Source organism: Curcuma longa, chromosome 2 (assembly GCF_044706935.1).
Source record: "Curcuma longa cultivar G26 ecotype Majalengka, Jawa Barat chromosome 2, ITB_CL_G26_1.1, whole genome shotgun sequence".
In the NCBI taxonomy this organism is placed as follows: domain Eukaryota; kingdom Viridiplantae; phylum Streptophyta; class Magnoliopsida; order Zingiberales; family Zingiberaceae; genus Curcuma; species Curcuma longa.
The window spans coordinates 13139275-13158853 of record NC_133862.1 but is presented as its reverse complement, the minus strand read 5'-3'; the positions used below and the strand labels follow the sequence as shown (position 1 = coordinate 13158853).

Genomic DNA, 19579 nt, shown 5'->3' with positions numbered 1-19579 from the left:
GCTTTATTAAACTTTGTTCATGATGGGAAAGTCTTGAAAAACCGTTTCGGTAGATTCTTGCAGAACAAAAATTTTCCCGGAAACGATCTCAAGTTGCCCTCATAGTCGATCGACGCATTTAGATCATTGGGCTCTTGTGTTTGGTTTACAGGATCCAAGATAAAAAGGATAATTTAACTTATGCAGAAACATTAAATTATACCTTTCTTCGGACTGTTGTGAAGGATGAAGTTTGTACCCGAAGACCTCTTGATCTTCTGCTGTATTCCTCTCCTCTTTCGAACGTTGTGTGGGCAACGATCCTTCGAAAAATTTTTCCACCAGAATTCTCCTCTCCGATGGCTAGCAAACTTTCCTTCCTTCTCTTTGTGAGAAGAGAAGAGGAAGAAAAAGAGGTTAGCTACCGAGAGTCTCGGCCACCAAAGGTTTATTTCGTGTCTCTCTAAAATCCGTTGCAAGCCTCCTCTTTTATAGCCTAGCAATCTCACAAACTTGGTATGATTTGTATCATAAATATGGTATGATTTAAATCATAAACTTGGTATAATTATAATCAAATCAAATCTTCTTTTCCAGATTTGATTAGAAAAATCATAACCAATTTTGTCTGCGGAAGAGATAAAATTATGATTCTAATCAAATCAAATCTCATCCAGATTTGATTCTAATCAAATCAAATTATCCAGATTTGATTTCTAATCAAATCTCATTCAGATTTGATTCTAATCAAATCAAATCTCATCTAGATTTGATTCTTATCAAATCAAATCTCATCTAGATTTGATTAGAAAAATCATAATTAATTTTTTCTGTGGAAGAAAATTAATAATTTCATAACGAAAATTTTAATCGGAATTTCTTAACAAAATTTTTCTCCGGAAAAATAATTTCAGAAATTCTTAAAATTTCCTATCCGAAATTTCATATAATTTTCTTAAGTGGATACGAGGTTTTATCCAGAGGCTACAGTAGGGACCTAGAGGAGAAATTGGTTTTGGTCTCCCGATAGACTTAAGCTTCCCATGTTCTTTACCGAACATATAGCTTAAGTCTATCAATAATAACTCATTCCACTAGAGAGTTATTATTGCGCTACCGCACCAATCCCATATTATAATATGAGCTCCTTCTTACTACAAGTACATTAGTCTCCCTGTGTTTAAGATATCGTATGTCCGTCAATTAAATGAGTTACTGACAACTCAAATTTAATCGACATCTTTTCTAAGAGTAGTACCACTCAACCTTATTATCATGCGGACAAGGTCCACCTGCAGGGTTTACATGATAATCCTTATGAGCTCCTCAAGGGGACATCATCAGCCTAGATTATAGGATACAATTTTCTTTTGTAATCAACAACACACCATGTACATAATACTTCTTCTCAACTCATCGAGCCTTTTGATCTATCGTTCTAAGTCTCACCCTTTGATGAATTAAAGAAGTACATACTAAGCACATGTGTTTGTTATTACATCGGGATTAAGAGCATGTACATCTATAGTAACAGAGGTTTAGTTCGATTATATAGTCAGTATAAATCGAACAATCCTTAGATGGTCCTGCTCAATACACACTTAGTGTACTAGTGTAATTCTATAGTCAAGACAGACTAAGACCAAATTACACTACAACCACTCTAATGGTTTGTCCAATCCATTTTGGTTGTGAACACTGTTTATAATCTATAAGTAACTGATAACATGATCTTCTGTGTGTGACTCCGCACACCATGTTAATTGACAATATAGATTAAATGGACACTTGCATAAAAACTAAATGCAAATTTTTGACTAAATGTGATTCTTATTTCAGAATGTTTATTTACACAGCTAGGATTCTGGTATAAATCCCTACAGTTCATATGTTTTCTTCTATTGTTAATGTTCTTATTATCATCAAAGCTGAAGGTTCTGATGGTAAACAAAGAAGACAAGCAAATATTTTGCTCAAAAATATTAAGAAGTTTGAATTTATATTTATGCTGCACCTTGATGAAAAGTATTTTGACAATGATCCATGAATTGTTAGTTAGTGCTAAAGAGAGCTCAGGATATTGTTAATGCATAAGTTTGGTAAATAATCAAAAAAGGGTTAAGAAGTTTCGGAAATGGTTCTTCCTAATGGAATTCATTTATAGAGAAAGTATCAATATAACATAGATGTTCCAATCATGGATGATGAGTTCAGATTGGCAGAAAGTGCAAGATGCAAATCACAAGGGATCACAATTTGCAATATTATAGAATTGGATCATTTGTTACAGTTATTAATTGGACCTTAAATGTGAATACCAGGCCACTTTTTATGTGTTGCTTGTCTTAATCCAAGTGATAAGTTAATTTGCTTCATTTGATAAACAAAAATTATTACATTTTGCAGAGTTATATCCTACCAATTTTTCTCCATTGGATTTAATGGTGCTTAAAAGTCAATTAGATATTTATAATTTGGATATGCTCTCCAATTTAGCATGTTTTGATGTTAAAGGAATCAACAGACTTTTGAAAAGGTACTGCAGTTGAAGAGACATAATCATTATCCGTTAGTATTTTCTTATGAATTAGCTTGTCAAACCTGACATAATAATTTTAACAAAACTAAATTTAAACTATTCAATAGTTAATCTGTTTGATCTTGACATTTTAACTTCCTAACATGATCTGCCCAGGCCTGTTTTAAGCCAAAAAAAATAGTGGAGTTTCGACTATGGGAGCATTTTTGTTGTCTGGAACCTTGTTTTGTTTTCTTGGATAGAAGACATTAAGTGGATGCTATGGGTTACATTAGAAAATAATTGTACAAAAAAGTTATTTTATGCTTTGAATTTTGTAATAGTGATAATATAATAAATTGGTAACGATCCTTGATTTAGTTATTGTACACCATGTATGAAGGAAAAACGATGGTGCACAAATCTAAATTTGAAATAATAGTTCAGAGCTATTCATTTTAAGTGATAAAAGTAAAATTGAATATTAACTTTTGTGTTGGAAATTCATGCTTTTGATGCTTTCTAATGTTAACTGTGTTTAATTAATGAGAATAGTTATTCTATTCCTTATAAATTCTTATAGAATATATACTTTTATATGTGTTTGCAAAAATAACTTTAGAACAGTCATATCTATAGAACTGCAATTCTCAATGCATAAGGAATATATATTCCTTAATAAATAATTTATTAAGCCAATGACATCAGTTGCACTGATCAAGTTGGAGAACTGGTTGGCTTGAATGAACAACCTGATCAAGTTAGTTGAACAGCCTGATAAATTGGTTGGACAGAGTGATCGAGTTTGTTGAGTCGATCAGATTTGTGACGCTGGTCATATTGCTCGATTCAAACGAGTTGATCAAGTTATTAGGCATGCAGCTACTAACTAATGTTAACAATAATATGTGTATGTCTATTCTACTACTTCATGAGTTAACCTAAAGAAGTTAGTGTTTCTATTTTATTTCTTATATTTGATGATGATTGAGCTAGAGTGACATAGAATCATAATAGGTGTTCAAATACAAAGTACTAGTTTCCGTAGGAGAAACAACAACTCTTTCACATGGCATTGTCATTTGTGATAAAGATGTGAACAGGAAGGAAGAGGTCAAGGTGCATGTACTACCATCAATTATTGCATTGGTGGAGGTTGCTGGGGCTTAAAGAGAGTGGTGGCCAACAGGATTTAGTTGTCAATATGATCCTACTTTGATCAGCAAAGCTAACTAAAATATAGTAGAAGCCACTGCACTAGCTACCTCCCCAAGATATGATGTACCTTTCCAAGGATTAGGATAATGAAACCATGTGCATGCCTCTCTCACAACTCCTTTCATCATGGAAGCTTTGAACTAATATTAGATGGAGACTACCACAGCTACAACCTTTCTTATCATACATGATGAAATCAAGACTATATTATTAGAGTAGAAAGTGTAAGAGATCTAATTAATACATGAAAAAACTTCAAGTTACTGGCAGGGAATAACACCTATCAAAGATGTTAGTCGAGCATCATGCTAGAGACATTAGAATTGGTCAGCGAGTGAAAATGAGGCCAAGTACACAACTTAAACTGAAAGCATGAAACAAAGTTTCAATGCTCAATCAGTTTAGTTAATATTATAGGAGAAAAGCAAGTCAAATGAGCAACCACTCTTTAATTCTAAGTCTATTAATCAATTGTCTTGGCTCAATTAGTTATCAACTAACAATAAAGGAAGTATATATTATAATTTCCTTGACTTTTACAAGTCAAATGTTAATTAGGAATTGTCTTAATTAAATCTATTTCTTAAATCTCTAACTATAAATAATTCAACACTCTTTTTATAGGTAATTTTAATTTGATCCAGACAAGTCAGATGGAGGTATGCCATCCTCACTACTGATAGAGGCCTCATAGTTGACCTAAAAACAGCATAAAAAATGCCATTCAAGTTTCTTTTCAATCTTCTATTATTTATTGATCAATAACCTTCAAATATTCATCAATCTCCATGTCTCAAAGATGGCTTTTTAAATTCCATGTCTTGACTGCATCATGCCTTCTTTGAATGAATCTGGAAGGAAGACATTGAACCTGCATCTAGATCTATTCTTTCTGCATGAGACAGTAAGATCAAGAGGACTTAGGAATCAAACTGTTCTCCACATTAAATATGGAGGAAGAGTTGATTTTGGACCAATCAGATAGACAGTTGATTTAAAAGTCGCATGTCTCTTTACATGTATACATTTATTTTCTTTTGGCTTTTCAATCTCAACAGTCAAATGAGTATAAATATTGAAGTCACAATTGTGAGACTACATATATATTATTTTTAAAATCATGTTGACATGTAGTTTTCAAGAGCCATATCTATTAAAAAGATCTATCCACTCAGAGTCACATTCATGTATGTCCATAAAAAGAAAGATTGGATGGCCATTTGCAATAAATTTCTTCATCCTTATCTTTTCTTCCTTTTAGTTCATTTTTCTAACAAATTAACATTACAGCCAAGTTGAAATGATTAGTGTCTTTGTAATTCTAAGCATCTAGACTTCGCAAAATAATTTGGGCAAGTAGTCCATTCAAATAAAGGCTTTATTGGATTTACATGATTTCTAGGAGATTGTATAGAAAGACTGAGGAATCTAATAATGAAGCTACTCTTATAGAAGACTAAAGAGACAAACTGAATGATACAAGAATACAAAGACACTTATCCTGCTTTACCAAAGTGATTTTAAGAAGATTACGGTCACCAACTCTCTGAATATGTTCACATGGTTGAAAACGATGACTCAGGACATTCCCTTCAGCACGTCCCTGATGCCAGTCATGAAATTGCACTCTTTTGACATTAGACAATGTAAAGACAACCATGCTTAGCACTCACATGATATAAGAGCATCACATGCAATTATAATCACAATTTTAGAAAAGTTTAAGACAATAAAGAAAAATACTGAAATTGTAACAAGAAAAGAAGAGTGCTGCAAATAAATAACAAAGAAGAAAACTCCACAAGTGACACAAACACTCCAAATCCAACAACAATAGTGTCTTAGAGTTGTAATAGTAACAATTTAATAGTTTGACTCTCAGTTTAATAGCCTTTGATTCATCTGAAGGTAAAGATAAAAATAGAATTGTGAGTATTAGTGGGATACCCTAATAGGAAACCAAAAATAATAGAAGAAAAATAGTCAAGAAGGAACAATAATGCAAAATTTTCCATTTAAGCACATAACTCTATTAGAACCCTAGAAGAGGAAACATAGAAGGGCTCATTGCCGGTAAGAAACCACCAAAGAGGCTCTTGATGCTTGGATTGCAAGAGTAAAGAAATCACCAAAGAGGGAGAAGACAAAGTCTTATGGTGGTGGCTAGGCTGGGTCAAAACTCGTAAGTTGATTATAAGGGAGGGAGGAAGAAATACAATATGAGAGAGGATGAAGTCCTGATTTCATGATCATGGGAGGGAAATTAGTCTTTAATTAACTTTTTTTAGTAACTAAGTTGGGTTTTGAACACGAGTATAACTAAAATAAATATGAGAAATACTTCAAGATTTCTATAAAGTTGTTGATAGGTTGAGAAATTCTACTTATAATTGTTTCGTGCCAAATTTGGAACTTTGCATGTATATATTTTGGCCTACTTTATAAGAATTCTTCTATTGTTAACGAATTCAGAATAAATGGTGTAAAGTGGAAAGACATTCGAGGAATTAAAAAGATTCATTGATCACTTGCTGAGAAGTTCAATTTAATTGTTGTTTAGCTATCCAAGAATCAGAGGATTTTGACAAGATGAGTTTTCATGAACTTATGACAGTTGTTTTATCTAGCCTCTTTATTTTTGTTCTTATTGAATTATACAATAAAATTTTCACTGTTCATTTCTTCCCTTCCCTTGATCAGTAACCCCTCTCTCAAGAGTTTCCTTTTAGTTCCTTTACTGCAGAACACTGACACACCACCAAGGTAGTTCAATATTATGGGTTATTATTGAATCTATCGACAAACAAATTTTTTGGTGTATCCTTGCATACGATTTAAATTTTTTCTTTTTTGTGTTATTTCCAAATACTATTTCTACACTGAAGATTCCTTTGTTGAAGCTTGATACTTGGTGGTGCTTCTTTTCCAAATATAATTTCAGCAAGAATACTCATTTTTTGTATGGATCAACCCATAAAAAGATAATTCACTTGGCATTTCCTTTTGAAAGGTAGGAATCAGATACTTGGTTTGAATAAAGGAGCATCGAAAATGTTCTTGATTGTGGACTATGCATCAAAACCTTATGATATTTTTTTTTCTGGTGCCTTAAATTGAGTACTTAGTTCCATAGTAATTTTAGGCCACCAGATAGCCAATGGACAAGCGCGTATGGGATGGGACGTGCTGAGAACGACGCATTAAACACTCAAATTGGCAGGTAAACTTAACAACCGCCATAAATGTAGCCTTCTATCAATTTCCCAGTAATAATGTCCCATGCTTGCAGTCTTCTCCTTTTAATTCTGTCAAATTTTTTGTCATAATATCTTCAGAACTTCATGGAAAGGTATTTCTACCAAATCACAGTTCCTCACTTAATCTGCTTCTGTTTTTAATCCATTGTTCAGATGAATTAAGGTTAAAGAAGAGGTTTAATTCTTCATGGTTGAGTGACTTGTTCTTCTTCAATAATGCGCCACCGAACTATCTTCCCTGCTCCATACATTGTTCTTGGCCTTGGACGCCACAGATCATGGGATGTTATTCTTTTTGCAAGTCAAACAGTCCGTAAGAAGCAGCATGTCACTTTCCATGTGGGGACTTCATTTCAGAAGCAATCATAAATGTAACTCTCATTTGACCCAGCAAAAAAAAAAAAAAGGTACTCTCGATTAAAATGATCAAGTCGGCAGAGAATTCCCAGATTACTCCCAACATGATCAGCGAATCTAGCAATCTAAATTTGCTTTGAATCATTGGTACTGCTGATTATTGCCATCGAGGTTTGGGAAATACTGCTTTTAGTAGGTCTGAGATTGCTTCGTTCCTACTTAATTAGGCCGAAGCTTCGAGTAGTCTTTGATCCAGTCAATGGAGAAAGCGACCCATGTGAGTGGAAGACAAAGGTGCATGGCTAAGTTATGGAGCCCCAGATCAAGTCTCAGACATGAGCAGAGTAACCGTGTGCATTCGCTGCAATAAAGTCTTCATTAGTTTCCTTACTAATCCATGATTTTGGAGAGCATGACAGTCTATAATTGCTGTCTTCTTCTGGGTATTACCTCACCCCCATTGCAAATTTGCAATGTTGACTTAAGCTTTTAATTTAATCTTATCTGGATATAAAACTAACACTGATGACTGGTTTCTTAATCCAAAATTAAACTAGTAGTTGACATCCAACAAGTTTGCGCTATAAAAGGCCACCGGAGGTTGCAAGAGGCCAACAGAGCATCCATAATCAAGCTTACAATCTCCCATAGTTGTCCTGTTCTTGTGTAGCTCGATCGAGGCAAGATGATCCCAGTCATTGACTTCTCGAAGCTGCAGGGCGATGAGAGGGCCCAGACCTTGTCACAGATTGCCAATGGATGCGAAGAGTGGGGATTCTTTCAGGTATCGAATCAAAGCTCAAATGGTGATTTCTACAATTAAAAGCTTGATTTGCGTGTTTGCGTGCAGCTGGTGAACCATGGGATCTCTGAGGAGCTACTGGAACGCGTGAAGAAGGTTTGCTCCGAGTGCTACAAACTGCGAGAGGAAAGCTTCCACGAGTCCACCCCTGTCCGGTCGTTAAACGAGCTGGTGGATCGAGAAAGCCAAGGTGAGGCTGTCAAGAAATTGAAAGACGTCGATTGGGAGGATGTGTTCGTGCTCCAAGACGACAACGCGTGGCCTTCAAATCCCCATGACTTCATGTAGGAACATTGAATTAAAGAAAACAAGATTTTTGTTGTTGTTGTTGTTGCTGCGTGATTAGTATACATGTCTTGGCTTTAATGATTTGCAGGGAGACGATGAAGGAATACAGGGTGGAGCTGAGGAAGCTGGCGGAGAAGGTAATGGAGCTGATGGGCGAGAACCTGGGCCTCGAAAAAGGCTACATCAAGAAGGCCTTCACAGGAGACGGGCAGCAAGAGGCGTTCTTTGGGACCAAGGTGAGCCACTACCCTCCGTGCCCGCGGCCAGACCTCGTCGACGGCCTCCGCGCGCACACCGACGCCGGCGGCGTCATCCTGCTGTTCCAGGACGACCAGGTGGGCGGGCTGCAGATCCTCAAGGACGGGGAGTGGGTGGACGTGCAGCCCATGAAGAACTCCATCGTGATCAACACCGGCGACCAGATCGAGGTGGTGAGCAACGGGCGCTACAAGAGCACTTGGCACCGCGTGTTGGCCACCCGCGACGGCAGCCGCCGCTCCATCGCCTCCTTCTACAACCCCTCGCTCAAGGCCACCATCGCGCCGGCGGCCGCCCCTGCTGCGTCCTCCTATCCCAAGTTCATGTTCGGAAACTACATGGATGTGTACGTGAAGCAGAAGTTCCAGGCCAAGGAACCCAGATTTGAAGCAGTGGCAGCCATGTGAAGCCCGCACGCAGTGGCACTACTACAGCTATTAATTATACGATCGATAAGACATAAAACACGCATGATATATTGCGTCTTATATATATAGTCTGCCTTCGTGTTTCCTTGCGGTGTGGGTCTGTTGTGAAGTCTGTTGCTTTGCTTTGTAGATTGAGATATATATGTTACAGTGAAGTTTGTGGTATCCATAACCTGCGAGATTGCTATGTGGGTCGCCGGCGAGTGGCGACCCGTGCATGACTCCCTGACTCATCATCGTTGCCACCGCCCTCGCCGCGCCGTCCGGCCACCGTTGACCGCTGCCTCAGTCGCGATCGTTGCGCCACTCGCCGGTGCTTTGGCCGGCGTCGATTTCTGGATAGTGGTCGGAGTCCGATGAATTTAGTCGGAAACAGTCGCCCCCCACTGGGCAGCCACTGTCGACGGCGATCAGGCTGGATTCCGACCGCAATTTGGTCACAAGCCGACCCGATCGCCGTCGACGGTGGTCGTGCCGTTTCCAATCAAATCACGGTCGAATTCCGGCCAAATCGCGATCGGATTCTAGCCAAATCGTGTTCGGTCGGAATCCGGCCCGATCGCCGTCGACCGTGGCCACACCGTTTCCGGTCAAATTGCGATTGGATTCGGGCCAAATCGCGGCCGGAGACCGACCGAGGAAGGATCGACGTGCACTCGGCCGGTCTCCTGCCACGATTTGGCCAGAAACGACGTTGCCACTACCGACCCTGTTTCCGACCGAATTCCGTCGGATTTCGGCCACTATCCGGCCGGAATCCGACGTCGGATGGAGTGCCGGCGAACGGCGCGTCGATCGCGCTCGAGGCGGCGGCCGGCGGTGGCCGGACGGCACGGCGAGGCGGCAGTAGGTCGTGGGTGTTACGCACGGGTCGCGGATTCCTCATCGCGCATTTATCCCATAACTGGTTACTTCACAAGCTGCTTTCTATTATTATGCACAATAGAATTTTACGGCTTGACTAGTATTACCGGCTTGTGGCCATGTTTCATAGATGGAACCGAATTTAATGAAAAAGGGTTTAGAGTTTTTTTTTTTATGATCGTTAATTACAAAGATTTTGTTCCATCTCTAAAATTTGTTCCTTTATTCATTGTCGTCGTTGAGCAATTTGTAATCAACAATTTTATCATCCAAATTGGTAGCTTCCATAAAAGCCATTTGCTGCACAATTGACCATCTAAGATCTTGCCAATGTAGAATTTCTAGCGTTGTTCGAGACTTTTACATCTACAAGACGTCTCTTTGGTGCGTTAATCTTTTTTTATTACCTTGGCTCTGATATACACGAGCTTAGGAGCTTAAAACCTTTTTGCCCTAGAGCACATTTTACCACCTGCAAGTTAATTTTAGCCGAAGCTGCTCGAATCTAAATAACTTTAGTCAAAAGTATTTAAAATTGATAACTATTTTATATTATAACTGATGCAGTGCGATGGGTGACGTGGTCCTTTCTAGGAGCGATAGTTGACGAGACCCCTTCTCGGATGAAAATCAAGAGTCAAGTAAAAATCAAGTGTAGTACTGATTTAGTAGTATGAGTCAACGTGACCCAAGAGAGTAGAACTCCACCCAAGTGAAGCATGGATGAAACCCAATAATTATCTTGGTATTTGCGCCGTCTAGGTCATCTCAATTCCAAGTCCCATCTTGACCATGTCATCTCAGTCATCTCAGTCTCGAGTCCTATCTTGGCCTCCGCGCCGTCTCAGGTCCCATCTCAATCACGTCGTCTCGGTCATATCAGTCTCGAGTCCCATCTCGATCACGCCATCTAGATCATCTCAGTCCCAAGTTCCATCTTGACCATGTCGTCTCGGCCATCTCGGTCTTGGGTCCCATCTCGGTCATGCTGTCTCGGCGATCTCGGTCCCGAGTCTCATCTCGGCCTTCATGCCGTCTTGGCCATCTTGGTCCCGAGTCCCATCTCAACCTCTGGTTTTCACCTCAATCCTGGGCCCCACTTTTACGTAGTCTACGAACCCCTGTCCTCTATGACCCCACTAATGGGGAACACGAATATTCCTAAGGACACGCGACATCATAAGAATAAATAGACGGATACGAGATTGTCAAACCTAATCCCCTCGGATACTCTTTCATTTTTGCATACAAGGTCAAAAGAAAACGACTGATGGATCTGGTCCTCTCGTAGATTTTCCATAATGGCACTATCTCGTCCGATGTGGAAATGCCTTCAGATGACTACAAAAACCCTAACACGAAGTCCTGTTCTGAACTCTTCTCTTCTTCATCTTCCTTTCTATAACCTGTTTCTCAAGAACTCTAACTTTGAACGTCGAAGTGACCTACCGGGAATTCTCGACATCAGTTTAACTTCTTCTTGAAGTGTATTTCAAGTTCCCATCGTCCTTTCCTTCAAGCTCTTCCAGGAAGTCGCTCGCGTCGGACCATTCGTTGACTGGTTGCTTGAGCATCCGCGATAATTTATCGGAACAATAACAATACTAAAAATTATTTTATGTTGTATTAATTTTAGTCAAAAATATTTTAATTATAGTAATTTTAATCATGATTTAAAATTTCAAACTACATTTGATCCCGAATCAGAACAATACAGTTTTGGCACTGTATTGTATCGTGCCAATATAATTTTGATATTTTTAAATAAAAAATTTAATTTAAATATTTAAAAATATATATGAAAATAAAAAATATAATAATATTTTTAAATATATATATATTAAATTAATGAGATAATTTTATTAGACTTTAATTAACTATTTAAATTATATAGAGTTAATTAAAAATATTAATATAAAATTATTTAATTAAACCTTTAAAACCTAACTATATATGGACTATTATTCTGCCCGTAAGTCCAACACGTTGCGTCGGTCAGGATGTGTCGCTCCAAGCCCGACGACGAGCCTAGACATGTCGTTAGGACCACGCGATGAGCCTGGATGCATCATCGGACTTGAGCGACGCATCCGAACTCATCGTCGAGCCTACGACAAGTTTGACACTTCGCGCGGGCTAGGGCGCGTCACTTAAGCTCAGTGATGAGTCGAGATGCATTGGGACCGCATGATGCGTCAAGAGCATCATCGGCTAAGCCGCAGTGACTCCACGGCCCCACGAGGAAGAGGGGGGGTCACGGAATGCGGGGCTGGACCACGACATGGCGGTGAAGGGCAATTTGCACGGCAGGAATTGATATTATCAATAGCGCTACCGTGGATGCCCATTACAGCTGCAAGCAAACCATGATACGTCAAGAGCATCATCGGGCCTGCATGATATGTATGACGTGTTGCGGCGCACAAACACACTTGTGGAGAGTTTCTGTTTGTTAGCAATGATTTTCACATCATCTAAAATTCTAGATTTCAATAATAATTTTAATTTATTAAATAAATTGGACTAATTTTAAATAAATTGGACTAATTTTAAAATAATTTTTAAATAATTTTGGACAATATTAAAATAATTTTAATTTTAATTATTTAATAATTTTGAGCATGTTGAAAAATAATTTTAACTAAATCTATTACAATACTAAATAAAAATTATTTTTAGAATATAAAATACTATTTTAATATTCTATTAAACGAAACATCTTTTTTACAATAATAAAAAATAAAAAAGCTATACTTGTTATTAGTTGCTAAGTCGTTATCCAAGTTTCTTGGGAACTTGACCCTTGACAAAAGGCACTTCGTTAATTGGGCGGCCCGTCCAAGTGAGATAACAGCAGCTGCAGCACGCAAACAAACACAAAACAAAAAACAAAAACAAAAACAAAAACATTCAATTGAATTGGATCAAAACCTATCAAAAAAATAAAATAAAATAAAATAAAAATTGAATTGGATGGTCAACCATGTTTTACATTTGGGGTTGTCGCCTTTATCAACTACGCTTTCACACTTCAGCCTCGACTTTAAGGATCCATTTGGTTTTGTTTGCTAATTGCAAAAGTGCCCATGGAATCCAAACCACGCAACTTTCTCCACCCAAATCCCACTCCTCCTCCTCCTCAGAGCTGAATCCATGGCGTCTCGCATGGAGGTGGAGCGATCCGTGTAACTCCACTCAATCTCAATCCCTTCTCTTTCTGTGTGTGTGTGTGTGTGTGTATGTATATGTATGTTGATTTGGTCATGTTTGTCTCTTGAAGGTTCGAGACAAGCCATGTCCTTGGGGCTCTCCTGGCCTCCTCCCCTCTGCTGACCCAAGCGTGGAGCCGCTGCCTGCTGGCCAATGCCGGCAGCACCAGCTTCGTTCTCGACCGCTGCGGTGACACGGTGTTCGTCGCCTTCTCCGGGGCACAGATTACCGCTTCGTCGCCGGCGGCCACCTCTGGCCTCTGTGGTGGGTTCTTCGACCCTGTTCCCCTCCACAGCGACTCGCTCGAGCTCTTCGCGCCGTTGGAGGGGGGCGAAGGGAACGACGGAGGGAAGCCGCAACCGGTTCTCCTCCAGGCCGGCGCCCTTCATCTCTTTATGAATTTCTACCATAGCTCCGAGTTCCAGGTACGCGCTCGATTTGCGAAATTAGGGTTTATTCTTCTTCAAAGTTTAATCGAATTAGAGTAATTTCTAGCAAGATTTTTATTTTCCTTTCACCAAATCCCCTCGATTGCATCGTCCATGAGTGGTTCTTTTGCTTTGTTGAGTGGAGCACAAAAGAAAATTTGGCCTTTGGACTGTTTACTCCATGAGCCACTTTACCATAGTGTCATTTAGTAGATGGCGTTCGAAGTCAAATATCGGTACATCCTTTAGGAGTAGGCACTACAATTAAGCTCGTTTTGCTTGGTCCGAGGGGATTCGTTAATTGTATTTCTTAAAGGAGCCTTATTTGTTCTATCGAACTACAAGTTCATTAGAAAATTTTCTGACATAGAGGTTTTTGGGTCATGGCATCCTTATTTTTGGTTCTTCCTATACAAGGTCTAGAAGATTTCCAGTAGAGTTAGAGATGCTGCATTATATGCTCGGAGAAGACTTTCCTTGTGAAACCAAAGATGGTCAACAAATTTCAGTCAAAGATAGGCTAACTGTCATAGGGAAGGTTTTAATGAGCCAGTTGATAAAGTCCTAGTCTTCTTAGTTGAAATCAATCTGGCATGAAAGGAAGATGCCAATCTAACGATGTTGACCTGCTTTCCCCTGCAAAAATTTCTGTGATCCAGTTCTAAGTTCCTTTTATTGTTTTAGTAAGGATTAAGATATGTGATTGTGATTTCAATTCTTATCGTGTTTACCAACACAGGAGTATGAATTCTTAAATGCCAACTGCCAAGTCTTAATTGCTGTCTCAATCGAGTGAGTGTTCTGATAAGATGAATATGATGTTTGGATATTTTTTTTCAAGGACCATGATGTTATATTGTCTTAGAACATTACTTGCTTTCTCATAATATAATAATATCATGTTGCTATAGTCTAATTATATTTTTCATTGTTTTCTTCCTTTTAAATGCTTAGCTGCTGATATCAGAGACAAAAAACCAGTTGGTGGTTTTGACTGGCCACTCTGTGGGTGGTTGCTTAGCCTCTCTTTTGTCCCTTTATTTCCTTTGCTCATGTTATGCACGGCCAAATGCTCTGGCACCCAGTTCACTACTCTGCATCACATTTGGAAGCCCATTAATTGGGAATGCAACACTATCCCAAGCGATTTTGAGGGAACGTTGGGGTGGAAAGTTCTGCCATGTTGTTGCACAGCATGACATCATGCCAAGGCTGCTATTCAGCCCTTTCAATTCCATGTCTTCCCAGTTCACTACCTTGATTTACAATCTCATGCAGTCATGGCATGTCTCAATGCGATATCCTCAGTTCTCAAGACCCAAATCACACTTGTCTGATGACCAGAAATCAATGCTGCATCACTATATCTCAACGCACATCAGTGAAGTAGCAATGGCAGCAGCAGGGCAAAAGCAGCAAACTAGCCCCTATCAACCATTTGGAAACTATGCTTTGTGTTCTGCAGAAGGTTTAGTGTGCATGGATGATCCACTCACTGTGGTGAAGATGCTCCACCTGACCTTCATGACTGGTAATGCAATTAGCAGCATTGAAGAGCAGCATCTCGACTATGGAGATCTTGTTTCAAAGATATCAGAAAACTTACAATTCAAGAAGCAGCCCCACCTTGAAGAATGCAAACCTAAATCTAGGTATAGCGTAGGGATCTCACTGGCTTTTGAGGCTTCAGGGATTAATGTTCAGGTAGATTGTTATTTATAGCTAACACAACCTCTTCATCTTTGCTTTAAAAATTTAAGCCATCATCAATTGGTCTTCAATGTGGTTCCTTTTGTTCATTTCAGTATTTGGGAAAATTGAATGTATGCTTATGACACATAGTATTTAGAAAGCTCATAATCTAAGCTTGTGCCAAATGGTTGTGTTAAGAATCTGAAACATTAATGCAGAGTATATAAATGTATCAGGACATGGGCACCATGGAGGCGCGAGAATGTCTTGAACTGAGCATGTGCCAACGCCCAAAGCTGCACAGCGCAAGTCTGGCAATAAAGTTAGCCAAGGTGACGCCATGCCGTGCCCAGATTGAGTGGTACAAGGCATTGTGTGATGATGACATGGGCTACTATGATTGCTTCAAGCTTGGGAGGGCATCCAAGCGTGAAGCAAAGGTCAACATGAATCGCATCAAACTTGGCCGATTCTGGGATGGGTTGCTCTCCATGCTTCAGCACAATGAGCTACCACACAATTTCCTAAAGCGTGATAAGTGGATCAATGCCGCACAATTCTACAAGCTCCTCGTCGAACCCCTAGATATTGCTGAGTACTACCGATGCCAGCTTCACAAGACCAAGGGCCACTACCTGAGCCATGGCAGGGAGAGGAGGTATGAGGTGTTTGAGAAATGGTGGAATGAGAACAAGGATAAAAGTTCTCTGGATAAGGCTGAACGTAAGAGGAGCAAGTTTGCTGGACTGACGCAGGACTCATGTTTCTGGGCCAAGGTGGAGGAGGCGAGGGAGTGCCTTAAGAATGCATTGAATGAGAAGAGCCCCACTAAACTGGTGAAGCTGTGGGAGAACATCAATGGTTTTGAGAGTTATGCAAATAGGTTGATCGAGCAAAAGGAGGTGTCGATTGATGTGCTGGCCCCGCGATCAAGCTACAGCTTGTGGTTGAATGAACTGAAGGAATTGAAGCTGAAGCAGGGATGCTCTATTCTTTCGTCCTCTGTTCTAGTTGGAATTACTGGAGGGACGTAGACTGTCAAGCATTACCAGGTTAGCTATATGTGCAGTGTCCAAATTATATAATATAATTGCTCTTAATATAAAACCTTAGATTGAATCTCCTTGATTAGCCAACTAAAAGTTTCATATCCCTGTTTACCTCAATGGCCTGTTGTGATAAAGGCCATTACTAGATAGAAAATATCAAGTATAGTGCATAAATGTTAACGTTCTTGCAGAACATAGCGATTCATTTTGTGGTTCAGAATGTATAGTTCTTTCTCCTTAGAAAAATCAGTCTATCAAACTTGATCTAATGCTTGAGTCGATTGATAAAATATAGAGGTAGACTTTTGACTAAAAGTGGCAATTACATTGAATGCCAAAACTGGTCACTGATGTTTTTTTGTTGGTAATATCTGTTCTGATCATTAACCTAACTCAGCAGTTAATAAAGACCCGTATTTTTTTTAGAAAAACATATGAGTGGTAGGAGAGTCTCCTACCAATATTGTTAGAGTTCATAACAAGGGAAATTGCACACTTACATTAGAAAGGCTAACTTGTGAAATCAGGGGGAAGAGGGTGAAAGTTGTAAAGATGGCTATACTAACTACCATATGGAAACTGAAATAACTGCTATCCCAAACTACAGTAAGCATGGAAGTACCAAAGTAAAGGGAAAAAAAATTAAACATGCAAATCCAAAATAGGCCAGAAAGTTGATGTAAGAGACAAATCAAAGGTTTCTCTACCTCTCTCGTGCCACTGAAATCTTCAGCAAAGGGGAGTTTGGATAACGTTACCAATCCAGATTGATCAAGTGCATCTGTCAGCTAATTTCATTAAGTAGGTTTATGGTTCTATATCTTTTACCTTGATATAATCATCCATCCCGTTCCCGCAGAGATGTCACCAGCTACTGACAGATGGGCTCTGGCAAATACTCCCATTCAAGGTGATTCCATTCTGCTGATTCCAAGTACACTAGAAAGTTTGTAGATCCTAAAGTTGAAGGTCCTGCTTGAGTGAGCCATAGGAAAATACATTCATCAATAGAGATACTGATAGCCTAACCAACACAATATCATCCTCTTCTAGCGTTTGTATACTGTCTAATTAGATGTGCAGAAGTTTCTGAAGTAACTTCAGAATTCAATTTCAGTTCCCAAATAACTTCAGAAGTCAAATCCCCAAAATTATACATCAATTTTCCCAATAATTTTAGGAAATAATTTTGAAACTTTTTAGAAATAAGTTTGAGAACCAATTTTAACTATAATCAATTTCAAAATAATTTTAGGAATTAATTTAGAACTTTTGAGCAGTTTCAGAATTAATTTTGTATCCTATGATAACTAATGTTGTATCCTACACTTTTATATTGCATTACCTTCTCCTATAGGATTGATCACTAGGGCTGAAGCCTCTACTATTAATGACCGTAAATCGATGATTGTGAGACTTTGTTATTCACCCGACGCTACCTCTTGCTCAAGATCCAAATTTAATTTGGGTCTTCTTGTTGCTCTCCAATAATGTACTAGCAATTGTTCTACTACTCAACTCATTTCTATATCTTTTTTAAAAGAAAAAAAGTTATGTTTTGCATTCTCACCTTGCTATATTGCCTTAGTTTCTTATTTATCTTTATCTCTATTATTATTACTTAAGGATGTTTTTAGAAGCAACTTCATCATATCTTGGATGAAGACATACTATGGTTTAAGGATATACAAGCTTTATGTTTTAATGCTAAATGAGAGCTAGTATTTCTTCTTCTTGCGAGTTTATAGTATATTGCAAATGGTTACTATGAAAACATCATCTTGCAATATTTTGGATTGACTATTGACTTGATTAGTAGCCAAGGGGTACTCTCAATTCTATACAATGGATTACTTAGAGACTTCTTCACCTATATTTAAGATTGCATTAGTTTGATTGCATGGAAGAGGTATACGTAGAGTAACCTTCAGGATTTATAGTCGAGGAGGGAAGTGGTCCAGTATGCAAATTGAAGTAGTCCTTCTATAGTTAGAATCAATCTCGTAGAACAAACACAATAATATGTTTATATCTTCTTGACTCAGAAAGGTGAACATAGAGAAATAAGTGGTATATCACTCTAAAAATATTGATACTTTTGGCCACCTAGATACTATTATACCGGTTCATAGGTTGAAGATCAAATGTTAAATGTGATACAGTAGGTCGGATGTGTGGAGTCATGGTCGTGGCTAGATCGAAACAATTCCTATCGCATCTTCAAGCAAGCTGAATATTTTTTTCCTGACTTACATTGCTATCTCCTGCTTTCTATCTTCTTTTTTGGTAAATTTATAGGCACTTTTGGTACTTGTTCTTGGTAAATATGAAAGCCATGCAAGTGCATGATGCCCCTTCTACCTTTGAAGATTCAAGCATACAAGATTAGGACAGTTGATGTCCTTTTTGAAGTTTTGCATCCCCCTCACATCATCACATCCAACACCTTAAGATAACTTCTTGCTAAAGCAGTAGCTCAAATCAACAAAGCAGACTTCATGGACTTGTAAAATCTCTATGAACTATGATCCAAGACTCAACAGAACTTTTGAAAAAAGTTCTTCAAAAAATGTCTTGCAGGTTGACAATAAAAAGTCGCATTTGGAACATAATTTAGGGATGCAGATGCTCAAAGTCAATTACCTTCTTGACAAAAAATAGTTTGATGATAAAATAAAATAAATGTTGGGAAGGGATTCCAGGAATTCAAGAATGAGTTGGAAACTTTGGAGGCTATTTGACTGAATTTATTATCAATCCTTAAGCATATTTTTATGCTTCATAACTGGTTAAGAATTTGAGTATTTATTTGTTTGCTGAATTGGATGATCAGTTTTTTCTGGGAACACTGGATTAATTAATTAAATTCTGTTTGTTTAACTTGAATCCATGATATTTCTTCATCTGCTTAGCATGCTATAAACAAATGGGATAAATATTTTGAAAAGATAAGAACAAGTAAAGTGGATGGGTATATTTGATTAAAGCAGAAGGTGTTCACATGTGTTAGAGCAAAATCACGTGTAATGGGGCACAATTAGCACTCTAATCTTGGCATTTGGAGCACTAATTAATGACCATTTCATCTCAATGAATATGAAAACATTTGAATTAAGGTAAGTAACCAGTGTATTTTGAAACTCTTAAGGAAATCAATTTTACACACTTTTATTTTGAGTATTACAACACTATTAGATGGAAACACAAACACTAAAATTGAAATTATAGGTG

At 38.4% G+C, this 19579-nt stretch overlaps 2 protein-coding genes across 3 annotated transcripts; both read left to right on the top strand.

Annotated features, from left to right (window-relative positions):
- The first annotated feature begins 7942 nt into the window (after nt 1–7942).
- LOC141818233 (1-aminocyclopropane-1-carboxylate oxidase-like) lies at nt 7943–9260 on the top strand. The gene is made up of 3 exons (XM_074705765.1): nt 7943–8113; nt 8180–8415; nt 8508–9260. Exons 1-3 carry the CDS (start codon nt 8015–8017, stop codon nt 9082–9084), a joined length of 912 nt encoding a protein of 303 aa, XP_074561866.1. The 5' UTR covers nt 7943–8014; the 3' UTR covers nt 9085–9260.
- A 3765-nt stretch (nt 9261–13025) lies between these two features.
- Nucleotides 13026–19108, top strand: LOC141818212 (lipase-like PAD4). Of its 2 annotated transcripts, XM_074705759.1 has the most exons (5): nt 13026–13154; nt 13250–13604; nt 14562–15311; nt 15536–16351; nt 18647–19108. In XM_074705759.1, the coding sequence occupies exons 1-4, from the start codon at nt 13123–13125 to the stop codon at nt 16331–16333; spliced, it is 1935 nt and encodes a 644-aa protein (XP_074561860.1). In that variant the 5' UTR covers nt 13026–13122; the 3' UTR covers nt 16334–16351; nt 18647–19108. The 2 variants fall into 2 exon arrangements, with proteins under 2 accessions (XP_074561860.1, XP_074561856.1); XM_074705755.1 differs by lacking the exon at nt 18647–19108 and having other exon boundaries at nt 15536–16590.
- Nucleotides 19109–19579: the final 471 nt, after the last annotated feature.